Source organism: Eleginops maclovinus, chromosome 20, assembly GCF_036324505.1.
Source record: "Eleginops maclovinus isolate JMC-PN-2008 ecotype Puerto Natales chromosome 20, JC_Emac_rtc_rv5, whole genome shotgun sequence".
Classification (NCBI taxonomy): Eukaryota; Metazoa; Chordata; class Actinopteri; order Perciformes; family Eleginopidae; genus Eleginops; species Eleginops maclovinus.
In genome coordinates this window covers 31,576,414-31,589,038 of record NC_086368.1, presented here as the reverse complement: position 1 = coordinate 31,589,038, position 12,625 = coordinate 31,576,414, and the positions used below count along the sequence as shown (strand labels likewise).

The following is a 12,625-nucleotide window of genomic DNA, read 5'->3' as shown; positions in this document are numbered from 1 at the left end:
GAGTGTCCAAAACAAATATACTGAAATATGGGAGTCGTTCATGGAGAACTACCCACTAAACGACCCAAAGTACCCTCATGCTAAGGACCAGGTTAGCAAAGGTCATGTTGCAACCAAAATTAAAGCCGTGCGCATAAAATATAGGCATGCTGTGGACACCCAGAGCCGTAGTGGGCACGGGAGGGTGGTTGTCTTTGTTTTTCGAGCTATGTGATGAAATTTGGGGTACCACCCCTGCCTCCACAACAGTAGAGCATGGCCTCGAAACGGCAGACGTAAATGATGGGGCAGCAGAGCTGGGCGGTGTAGAACTAGCAGAAGCAGAAGAATCGGTGCAGGAGGACAGCTCATCTTCGGAGCCGGGCGGAGAAACTCTTTCGAGGAGGAGACACTTACTTCAGGTAAAACTATGTGTTTGACGCTAGTGTTAGCCCCAAACATCATGGCAATGTAAGGGGCACCTGTCCTGTTCCGGGTGTGTGTGTGTGTGTTTTTTTTTTATAATGACAGTGAGTAAAAAATATTGTTTACACGAATTACAAAGGACAGTTGTGCTTGCCAGATGCACAATTACACTCGTTATTGTTTGGATGTTGAAATGGTTTGGATGTCACAATGTTCCAGTCCTACCGTTTTGACACAATTCAAGTGAAGTGTAGCCCACTGAAGTTGGTATCCCTATTGGTCTGTAACTGACAATGGCACAATATTTGAAATCGCGTTAACACACACACACACACACACACACACACACACACACATAGCCCACACACACACACACACACACACACACACACACACACACACACACACACACACACACACACACACACACACACACACACACACACACAGAGAGAGAGAGCGCGCAAACGCCTACAGCATTGCTGCAGTGGGCCTAAAGACAATCTTATGCACACAACCGAAATTGCATACAAGACCTACAACAAGACCTGCATACAAGACCTATACAAGACCTGTAATATTGTCACGAAGGTGGATTGTGCATGCATGTTGTACAGGACAAGGACAGATGCACTATTATAAGTCCACTAATGTTTGCTTTGGTCTGTTATTTTGTAGGCCAAACTCAACAGCTACAAGACAAGCAGGCTTCAGAAGAAAGTGCGGAGCGATGAACACCATGAAGCCCTCCAAATTAAAAAGAGGATTGCCGACATCATGGAGAATTCGGAAAGGGAACACAGTTCCAGAATGGATGCATTAGTGACTGCCCAAACCAGGATGAGCCAGTCTTTTGAAACTCTTGTGAGACATTTCACCTCACCCTCATACAGACCAAACATGGCTTTCTCACACAACGCGCCCACATACCTACAGCCCATGGCCTCCTCAAGCTACTTACCACCTGCCATGCCCTCCTCCCACCAATACATACCACAAGAACCACACATGCCCTCCTATAACCCATACATGCCACCACCAGAACCAGCTAGAGCCTCATGCCAGTCAGACACGGCACCACCAGCACCATGTACACAGACACGATACATGGCCACCTCGCACACCTCACCTCACTCGCACACCTCACCTCACTCGCACACCTCACCTCACTCGCACACCTCACCTCACTCGCACACCTCACCTCACTCGCACACCTCACCTCACTCGCACACCTCACCTCACTCGCACACCTCACCTCACTCGCACACCTCACCCATGGCCTCCTTAAGCACATATGTGCCCCCCTCCCACCCATTCATGACACCAGAATCACCCATGCCCTCCTCTCACCAATACTTACCACAACCACCCAGGGCCGCCTCCTACACAGACCAGCTGCTTTCAGAAAGCACTGATGAAGAAGACCAGGTTGATCTTCTTTCATTGTAAGTAGCCTAGCCGTGCTTACATACTGTCAAATGACTTGTTCAACGTTGTTGCCGTTGATGCTACCTCATGTGGCTATGCAGGCCGATTTTCGAGTGTACTTTATATTTCTATTTTTGTACAGTGTTACTGTATATTTGGTTTATGGCTGTCTTTGCATGATGTTCACATGCACTTTGTCCTGAATATTTGACATAAAAGGGTTTTTTATGTTGCGTTGCACCTTAGTAAAACTGTCATTTGCACTATATACATTTTTTGGGGGATTTATGTTTTCTGTATTTATGTTTCAACAAGATAAAATACTTGATTTCCCCCCTGATTTGCATGTGTTATTGAGAAAAGTCTTACACACCTCATTTTGACAGGTCACGAACATCTACTGGACAATCAGTTACCAACAGAATGCTCCCCCTTGTTGTCCTCATTTGTCATCATGTCTGCTAATTCTATGTAGTTACACAGAAAGTGTTACAACTGAAATCATAGGAGATATGACGTTTAAACAGTTGTCATATTGCAGAACCACTAAACATAGTAATCATAATCTTAGTAAATTAATGCAGGTTATTTTGACAAAAAAGGGTTTTATTCATTACCTGTTGTAATTACTGAGAACGAGTACATAAAGTCATGAACACAACACATCACAAGTTCTGGTAGACTGATCACAAAACAATATCAACACCAAAAAAATAATGTGCATAAACATAAACACAGGTGTCACCAGTAACTGTTTTACTGGCAAACAAGCTGATTTTAAAAGAACATATTATGGGTCCAGATACTTGGTGAGGACTCTCCTCACCCGCTTTCCACCTGCCTCGTTGCAGTCTGTGGTATAATTGTTCCTCTGTGTGGGAGGTTGCTGGTCCCGATCCATTTGCACGGCTTCCTCTTGTGCATGGTGATTCACGGTCTCGTGGCAAGCCTCACAGTAGTTGTTGAGGACAAAACAGGCATAAATCACAGTAGGCAGGTCACTGAGATTTATGTCCATTTGTCGCTTCAGGCAGGCGAACCTGGCCTTGAGGCGACCGAATGCACACTCTATGACCATACGAGCCTTGCATAGGGAGAGGCCAAAGTACTGCTCAGAAGGGGTTGCGCCTCCATTTGCATATTCCTTCATCAGGTATGGCAGGAGGGGATAGGCCGGGTCTCCCAACAGGAAGATGGGGATGGCTTCCTCATCCTCCACTATCTGCTTCTCCAGTGAGGGAATCTTCCCAGTCTTCAAAAAACTGTTGACTTTCGAGTTGGCGAACATCCGGGCATCATGCACACTACCTGGCCATTTCACCACCACATCCATGAATCTGCAACACAAATGAAGCATCATGACTTTAAGGTTTTTTTAAAAGAGAAAACCCCCACAACATGTACATTTCTAACAAAAATAGATTAATGAATGGGTGTGTAAATATAGCTAAATGTTGTGTCAATATGGTACTGTAGGCTTATTAATATAGACTACATGTATATTGGGCTATATTGGCTACATTCTGTTAATTTTTTTTGTTACAAGGCTATTGGATGGGACAGACTGCTCTGTGCCCAATTGAGTGATGGTGGTGTATAGCTGATGTCTTTGGAGTGATAAACTGCCTGTAGCCTTACCTGTACTTATGGTCACATACAGCTTGGACGTTCAGCGAGTATCTTCTCTTCCTGTTTATGTAGTCAGTGGCGTTCACAGGCGGCTGTTTGATATCGATGTGTGTCCCGTCTACTGCTCCTAGACACTGGGGCATCCCATGGTCTTCTAGGAACCCAGCCACTAGCTCCTCAGTATCCGGGACAGTGAATGGCAGCTTTATATATTTGGGTCCGAGATGAACCGTAATTGCACGGCACGTGTCTCGTACGATCCTCGACACCGTAGATCTCCCCAGACCAAATGAATTTGCTGTTTTGCGGAGGCGCCCCTCATCGCTAAGATAGTACAGTGTACATGCCACCTTCTTCAGAGGCAGCACTGGCTGTCGCATATTAGTCGATTGACCCTCGATGTGAGGACGAAGTAGGTCAGTCAGGGCATAAAGGGAGTCTTTGGTCATGCGGAAATTTTCGTACCACGCTTGCTCGTCCACCACATCATTAACGAAGTTCTCCCACCACTCGGAGCTTCTCCCTGGCCTCGTCCACACTCGTCTCTCACTTCGTCGTGTCTCCTCCTCCGGTGCGTCAATAATGTCCAATATCCGTTGGTATCGTCTCCTATGGTCTAAATGACTCTCGGTAAAGAGTCTCGCCATTTGTTGGCCTGCATGCATACCATTCAACGCGGCTACTGCTACACGTTCATCCATGTTTATCAAAGGGCAGGCTCAAATTTGGCGCTAGAACGTCACTTCCAGATGCCTGTGCAAAAAAAAAAACCTGTGCAAAAAACGCACTTCTGCGTTTTGAACTGTTCCTACGGCGACGAGAGACTGGAACGTTTTCAAGATCTCCACTTTGAGGGGCGTTTGCGTTTTCTCCGTTTTCAACTCCTAAAAACGCCGTCGCCGTGTGCACGATAGGCACATCTGTCGAAATGTTCTACGTTTATCTGTCGTTACCGTTGTCGTGGGCACGGGGCCTTATAAGGTATATACAGTTCTCAGATGGACTTGGCATCTTATTAAGGTATAAAGTAATAAGTCTGTCAAAATTAAATGGTTTATTTGAGCTTAGAAAGGTTTTGAACAGACATCCCTAGTCCCCTGCTTTGTCGTTTTATAGTCCTCGCTGTTAGCGTCCTGATATCGGTATCGTTACCACAGTCTCAAATACTCGTACTGATTGAACATCGAAGTGTTCTTATGGAGCCAAATATAGCAAAAGATCAATGTAAACGACAGAAGAAATGATCACAATGTGTATTTCTGGGTTAGTCAACACGGGCTGCTCAAAGTACATGCCCCGTACACATCTGCGTAACATATAGATAAACCAGTTCATCGAGCCACACGTTAATCGGTAACACCGGCATGCAAACTGCTGTCATGGAATGAAGTCAACATGTTAGACAGTGGGATGGATGGTTAGACCTTTTTATATGGTGTGATTTTTGATGGTTGTTGTGCGCTATTTAGCGATGAACGTTTTTATGTATAACCCTATGCATGCTTTGTTTAACCTCCCTAACGAACTGTCACAACAAAGACACAGACACTGCAAATTGACACACCAGAAACCAGTGAAAATCAGCGATCCCATTCGCCAGTTGGCAAATCCACTCCCCCATAAATACGCCGATCACCTGTTGGACGGGGCCGTTTATTTCCTCCACAGTTACTGCCTCAGATCGCCGCAGACCGGACCGGACCGGATCCCTTAACTGCTACTCGCAAAGGAAGGACCCCCGCAGTTCCTCTTCGCCACTGGACCAGACTGTCGTTCGACCCTTGCGATCCAACGCTTGCAGACTCCAGATTAAGGGAAGTAGCTATTTCTCCTGCTCTCGGCTGTTGGTTCTGAGTATTCGGAGTTGTGTTGGTGTGTCCTGAGTCTCCCTCTTATTTGTGTGTCGAGGGCCCTGCGACCAGAGGCTGACGGACGGTGTGGCAGGCCGGCAAAGTGCAAACTCTGGCACTGGATTCACCGGACTTGAACAATGAAAGACACTTTGTGGAGTGGAGTTCGGTATTAACCGGATTGGACTTTTTAGTATGGTTGAACCCCTTGTCTGAACTGCATTTTGTATTTGAATAGTTCAGATAAATTGAACGTCATTCTAACCATATCTCATTTAAATATCTATACATGACTGTTTTAAAACTCACTTATAAATAAATCATGTTATACACATATTGGTGTCCTTCTCACTGTGTTGGTGTGGCCAGGAATCCGAACCTTTTAATATAAATGTGATGTTAATAGGCCTTAGTAGGCCATTACACTGCCACCCTTTCAGATCAACAGGTGTCCTATCCAAGACGTTTGTCAGTCGATCTTGAAGTCTTTGAAGGATTTCACGCTTTATTGATTTCTGGGGGGAAATGAACAGAACAGATAGATCAAATATGACCACCCGTGCTCAACGTTCGACCGTTTGTTTGCCAACCCCGGTTAATCCTATTTAATGTCAGTTGTAAAGGTTCAACTTCACTCCATCATTAAACACAATGGAACATAGTTTTGAATAATAATCTGAGCAGGAACATGAACGCAAGACATCATACCCCTCGTGGGAGCGCGCTCATGGGATTGGTTTAGAATGGAGGAGACATCTGATTGGCTGTAGATTGAAAAAAATACAATTACGAATCGGGTGACCGTCAGGGGAGTCTCAAAAAAACCCACACAGGAGTGCACAGCGATCCATGCACAGAGAGCGGTGTGTGTATGCAGGTTCAGCGGTTTGACACGGAAAACAGATCATGTGGATCATAAATACACATGTAAAACTTTTTTCTGTATTTGGATTTTATTTACATGTATGTGAAACGGAACTCATCTGTGTGTGCATTGGAAATACAAATGAGAATGCTTTCGCAGATCATGACATAAAAGAGTGAATCCTTCTGTGTGCATTTGTGTATGATGAGACTGATCTGACCCCATATGTTTACACCAACCCCCAGGAAGTGCTCTGGATGCTGAGGAAAATATTTCTAGTGGCCAAACAGCGATAGTATAACTTCCTGTCAGTCTGTGACTTCACCAGGCCCAAAAACACTTCCCCATTGACTTACGGTGGGAAAGAGACGTCTGTATATCCATGGATACTTTGTTAAAATAAGTTATCTACCCAACACGAACACTTTTATAGCCCTTATTTGAAGCATTAGGTCCTTAACAATCAGTTCACCTGTAGTGTGTACAACAGGTACAAGTTTTATAATCCCAATCATTAAAGAACGTTTCATCTACTCGCTGATACACACACCATTCACACACTCTTTTATAAACACTTAAATGAGTTAAATGGAAGTATTTTCCAGTGATACAAAGAGATATCCAACCCTGGTGAGATGAACCAACAGGGAAACTTCACACAGTTGTTGCTGATGAAAGGAAACACACTAAAGTAGGGTGTGCAGTATTGTGAGGCTCAGCGTGAGCATCAGCAGGATTTAACTTTCATCATGTTGTTGCATCATTTATCATCGAGCCACTTTAAACAGGAAGTGGAGCTGTGTGTGTTTGTGTGTGTGTAGAAACTGAGAAAATGCTGTAGAAAGGTCCCAGTTCAACTCCTTGGCCATGCTGTGGTGCCCTTGAGCAAGGCACCGGACACTAACCCTAACCCATAAATGTCAAAATAAAACAGGAAACTAAATAAAAACTAGGATTGTGACAGCATTCTAAATGTTCCTCCAGTAAAGTAGAAAGTACTCTCCTCTAAATGTACTTAAAGTAGCGACAGTAAAAGTAGTCATCGTTTGATTGGTCCATTTCAGAATAATATCTCTGATCTGTTTTATAATTATTGATCATTGGGGGGGCAACAGCTTTTCTGAATGCAGATTGCAGAGCCAGACGCCTTCAGTCAATTTCTGCCTTTCTCCTTCAGTCAGCTCTAACAAGGCAGGAACAAATAGATCGAAAACATTAGAGCCAACAGAAACAAATCTTATTTTGATTTCACACCTCCACGCTCATCAGACACACAACCACACAACACAAACTCACTAACAGCAGCAGGCAGGAAGTCGGAGGCAAACACAACCAAACAAAAACACACACTCAACAACAAGCAACCATATGAAAAACATAAGTAGACAGCAATGTAAAGCTGCACCATTTGCAGAAAAATAAACATTGCTTCTGCAATTTGATTCATGATGTAGGAGGGGCTGGTCGTTTATGAATTCAAATGTTCATGCAATCCTTAATTATGTTCAAACCGGCCGTGATGAGATAGTTTGTGTCATTCGCAATTTGAGCATTACATTTGCGAGACACTGTCTCCTGAAGCCAATCAGAGGTAAGAATCTCAGCCTTTCTTCGCTGACGTTGAATCAGAAAACCAAACACAGTGCTCACAGCTCCTCATATCTGTTCCGAAACTGGATCACAGTTATACATGTACAAACCAAAGGCTTTATTTCTGTCTCTATCAAGTTGTGAGTGTGGACGGAGCAGCTGCTGTCGGTTTAGCCTGATGGATCCGGTCTCCATTCAGTAACGATTTGAATAGAGTTTGGCCTGCCTTCTTGAAGACACCTCCAAAGCATAAATCGAACCCTTTTTACGAACCCGGGATCATTATTCGTATTTAGCATCATTTTTAAACTGATTACAATTAAATCATAATATGGTAATTATTTGTCTTTGGTATATACCATTGGACTACATGGAGATTACCCCCCCCCGAAGCCAGCGGTTTTTTTGAGTTTGAAGTGCCACTGATAGCCCCGTCAAACTCATGGACTAAAACTTGCCCCTGGGTGGGGGAATGCACTTTTGAGGGAACCTTCCCCCACGATGAGGGGACAGTTCCCAGAGGAAACCCTTCCCACGATGACGTTCCTGCAGAGGAACCTCTTCACCACGAAGGGACAGTTTCCCCAGAAACCCCTTCCCCACATGAGTGACAGCCGCAGAGGAACCCCCCACCACAAAAGTAAAAGCCCCCCCCCCCAGGAAAAACCCCCCCATGAGGGGACAGTTCCTGCAGAGGAACCTTTCACCACGATGAGGTGACAGTTCCTGCAGAGGAGCCTCTCCACCACGATGAGGTGACAGTTCCTGCAGAGGAACCTCTCCACCACGATGAGGTGACAGTTCCTGCAGAGGAACCTCTTCACCACGATGAGGTGACAGTTCCTGCAGAGGAACCTCTTCACCACGATGAGGTGACAGTTCCTGCAGAGGAACCTCTCCACCACGATGAGGTGACAGTTCCTGCAGAGGAGCCTCTCCACCACGATGAGGTGACAGTTCCTGCAGAGGAACCTCTCCACCACGATGAGGTGACAGTTCCTGCAGAGGAACCTCTCCACCACGATGAGGTGACAGTTCCTGCAGAGGAACCTCTTCACCACGATGAGGTGACAGTTCCTGCAGAGGAACCTCTCCACCACGATGAGGTGACAGTTCCTGCAGAGGAGCCTCTTCACCACGATGAGGTGACAGTTCCTGCAGAGGAACCTCTCCACCACGATGAGGTGACAGTTCCTGCAGAGGAACCTCTCCACCACGATGAGGTGACAGTTCCTGCAGAGGAACCTCTCCACCACGATGAGGTGACAGTTATGACATCAGAGACATCAAAGACATTAGAGACATCAGAGACATCAGAGACACCAGAGACATCAGAATCATTAGAGACATTAGAGACATCAGAGACATCAAAGACATTAGAGACATCAGAGACATCAGAGACATTAGAGACATTAGAGACATTAGAGACATCAGAGACATCAGAGACACCAGAGACATCAGAATCATTAGAGACATTAGAGACATTGGAGACATTAGAGACATCAGAATCATTAGAGACATCAGAGACATTCGAGACATTAGAGAAACCAGAGACATCAGAGACATTGGATATATTAGAGACATCAGAGACATCAGAGACACCAGAGACATCAGAATCATTAGAGACATCAGAGATATCAGAATCATCAAAGACATTAGAGACATCAGAGACATCACAATCATTAGAGACATCAGAGACATCAGAGACATTAAAGACATCAGAGACATCAGAGACATTAAAGACAACAGAGACATCAGAGACATCAGAGACATTAGAGATATCAGAATCATTAGAGACATCAGAGACATCACAATCATTAGAGACATCAGAGACATTAGAGACATTAGAATCATTAGAGACATTAGAGACATCAGAATCATTAGAGACATTAGAGACATCACAATCATTAGAGACATCAGAGACATCAGAGACATTAAAGACATCAGAGACATCAGAGACATTAGAGACATTAGAATCATTAGAGACATTAGAGACATTATAACTTTAGAGACATTAGAGACATCAGAGACATCACAATCATTAGAGACATCAGAGACATCAGAGACATTAAAGACATCAGAGACATCAGAGACATCAGAGACATTAAAGACATCAGAGACATCAGAGACATCAGAGATATCAGAATCATTAGAGACATCAGAGACATCACAATCATTAGAGACATCAGAGACATCAGAGACATTAAAGACATCAGAGACATCAGGAGACATCAGAGACATTAGAGCCATTAGAATCATCAGAGACATTAGAGACATTAGAATCATTAGAGACATTAGAGACATTAGAATCATTAGAGACATTAGAGACATTAGAATCATCAGAGACATTAGAGACATTAGAATCATTAGAGACATTAGAGACATTAGAATCATTAGAGACATTAGAGACATCAGAGATATTAGAGACATTAGAACTTTAGAGACATTAGAGACATTAGAGACATCAAAGACATCAAAGACATCAGAGACATTAGGGACATTAGAGACATTAGAGACATCAGAGATATTAGAGACATTAGAATCATTAGAGACATTAGAGACATTAGAATCATTAGAGACATTAGAGACATTAGAATCATTAGAGACATTAGAGACATCAGAGATATTAGAGACATTAGAACTTTAGAGACATTAGAGACATCAGAGACATCAAAGACATTAGAGACATTAGAGACATTCAAGACATTAGAGACACCAGAGACGTCAGAGACATCAAAGACATTAGAGACATCAGAATCATTAGAGACATTAGAGACATCAGAGACATCAGAATCATTAGAGACATCAGAGACATCAAAGACATCAGAGACATCAGAGACATTAGAGACATTAGAATCATTAGAGACATTAGAATCATTAGAGACATTAGAGACATTAGAACTTTAGAGACATTAGAGACACCAGAGACATCAAAGACATTAGAGACATTAGAGACATTAGAGACACCAGAGACATCAGAGACATCAGAATCATTAGAGACATTAGAGACATCATAGACATCAAAGACATCAGAGACATCAGAGACATCAGAGACATCAGAGACATTAGAGACACCAGAGACATCAGAGACATCAGAATCATTAGAGACATTAGAGACATCATAGACATCAAAGACATCAGAGACATCAAAGACATCAGAGACATCAGAGACATCTGAGAGATGTAGAGCATCTTTAAGTCGAACAGGAAGTTAACAACAGGACACGAGAAGAAGACATGGAGAAAACTAAAGAACAGAGTGAGGACAGTGATAGATTAACAGAGACACGGAGGACAGGTGGACAAGGACACTGCAGCATTACAACAGATCTGCTCACACACACACACACATACACACAACTCAGACAGTGCGGTCCGGAGAGTTTTGACCTTTGAGTTGATTCCAGAGAAACAGAATGTCTTTGAGTGGAGCAGCTGGAGGCAGCAGTGTGTGTTCGATCTGTTCTGAGGCTGACCTTTCCCTAATGGAGCGGCTTTAATAAACACATTGAACACACTGAAACAAACAGCACACTGAATCCGTCTTTAATGCAGACACAGAACACACTGAAACCAACTGTGAGACGTTCAGAATTAAAAGCTGGACAACTGTCTCTGTCTCGGACTGAGTCTGTCTCAGAACTGGAAGTGTTTGTCAGTATCTGAACGTTAGCTATGTTAGCGAGCTAGCTTACAGCTGATCTGCAGGTGAACAACAACAGAGACAGAGACAGCTTTACGATCCTGAACATCACCCAGCGCTCCGGTCCCAGCTGTGTGCGTCTCTCTTTAGTGTCCCCTGGTCTCCAGCTGTGTGCGTCTCTCTTTAGTGTCCCCTGGTCTCCAGCTGTGTGCGTCTCTCTTTAGTGTCCCCTGGTCTCCAGCTGTGTGCGTCTCTCTTTAGTGTCCCCTGGTCTCCAGCTGTGTGCGTCTCTCTTTAGTGTCCCCTGGTCTCCAGCTGTGTGCGTCTCTCTTTAGTGTCCCCTGGTCTCCAGCTGTGTGCGTCTCTCTTTAGTGTCCCCTGGTCTCCAGCTGTGTGCGTCTCTCTTTAGTGTCCCCTGGTCTCCAGCTGTGTGCGTCTCTCTTTAGTGTCCCCTGGTCTCCGCTGTGTTTGGTTTCTGCAGCTTTTAGTAAACTGCTCATGTTTCCTCTGCTGAATGTTCTGTAGATGCTGCAGATGTTGAAGAGCTGCTGCAGATGTTGAAGAGCTGCTGCAGATGTTGAAGAGCTGCTGCAGATGTTGAAGAGCTGCTGCAGATGTTGAGGAGCTGCTGCAGATGTTGAAGAGCTGCTGCAGATGTTGAAGAGCTGCTGCAGATGTTGAGGAGCTGCTGCAGATGTTTCCTCATGTGTTTTGATTTGTGTTTCTGTATCTGCATCCTCTCTGAAGCTGCACTGTGTCTCTCCTGATGGAAGAGGTTGCATGTTGGCACCTTCGGTGGAAAAGGGGCTCACACTCACACAAACGATACGATAATAACTTATTGTCAGATCTGGTCTAACATGTTTCTTGCATCACAGCAGCTACATTGGCAACATCAAACAAGGACAGATATTAAGACAGATTACAAGGAAGAACATCACGACCACTGCAGAGAAACGTGTTTAAGACCCTTTAATGAAAATCAGATCTGGAATTTACCACTGTCCTTGAGGGGACCCCTGTATCTCTGGTATGTGCACTGATACCATCCTGCTAAACACATTTGAAGTAATATGAGATTTCAGTAACATGTATTAACATGATTTTTCAGACATGATATGAAGGTGTCATATCTTGCAAATTATGTTAAGTTTATTCAAGTGCTTTTGTCTTTGTTTTGTGACTTTCCCCTTTATTTTGAATAGTAACCTTCCC

The 12,625-nt window shown here is 44.1% G+C and overlaps 1 protein-coding gene across 1 annotated transcript; it reads right to left on the bottom strand.

Annotated features, from left to right (window-relative positions):
• Nucleotides 1–2,427: 2,427 nt before the first annotated feature.
• On the bottom strand, nt 2,428–4,433 carry LOC134882350 (putative nuclease HARBI1). Its single transcript, XM_063909991.1, has 2 exons — nt 3,472–4,433; nt 2,428–3,170 (listed from the first exon to the last, which is right to left on the bottom strand). The coding sequence occupies exons 1-2, from the start codon at nt 4,161–4,163 to the stop codon at nt 2,624–2,626; spliced, it is 1,239 nt and encodes a 412-aa protein (XP_063766061.1). The 5' UTR covers nt 4,164–4,433; the 3' UTR covers nt 2,428–2,623.
• Nucleotides 4,434–12,625: the final 8,192 nt, after the last annotated feature.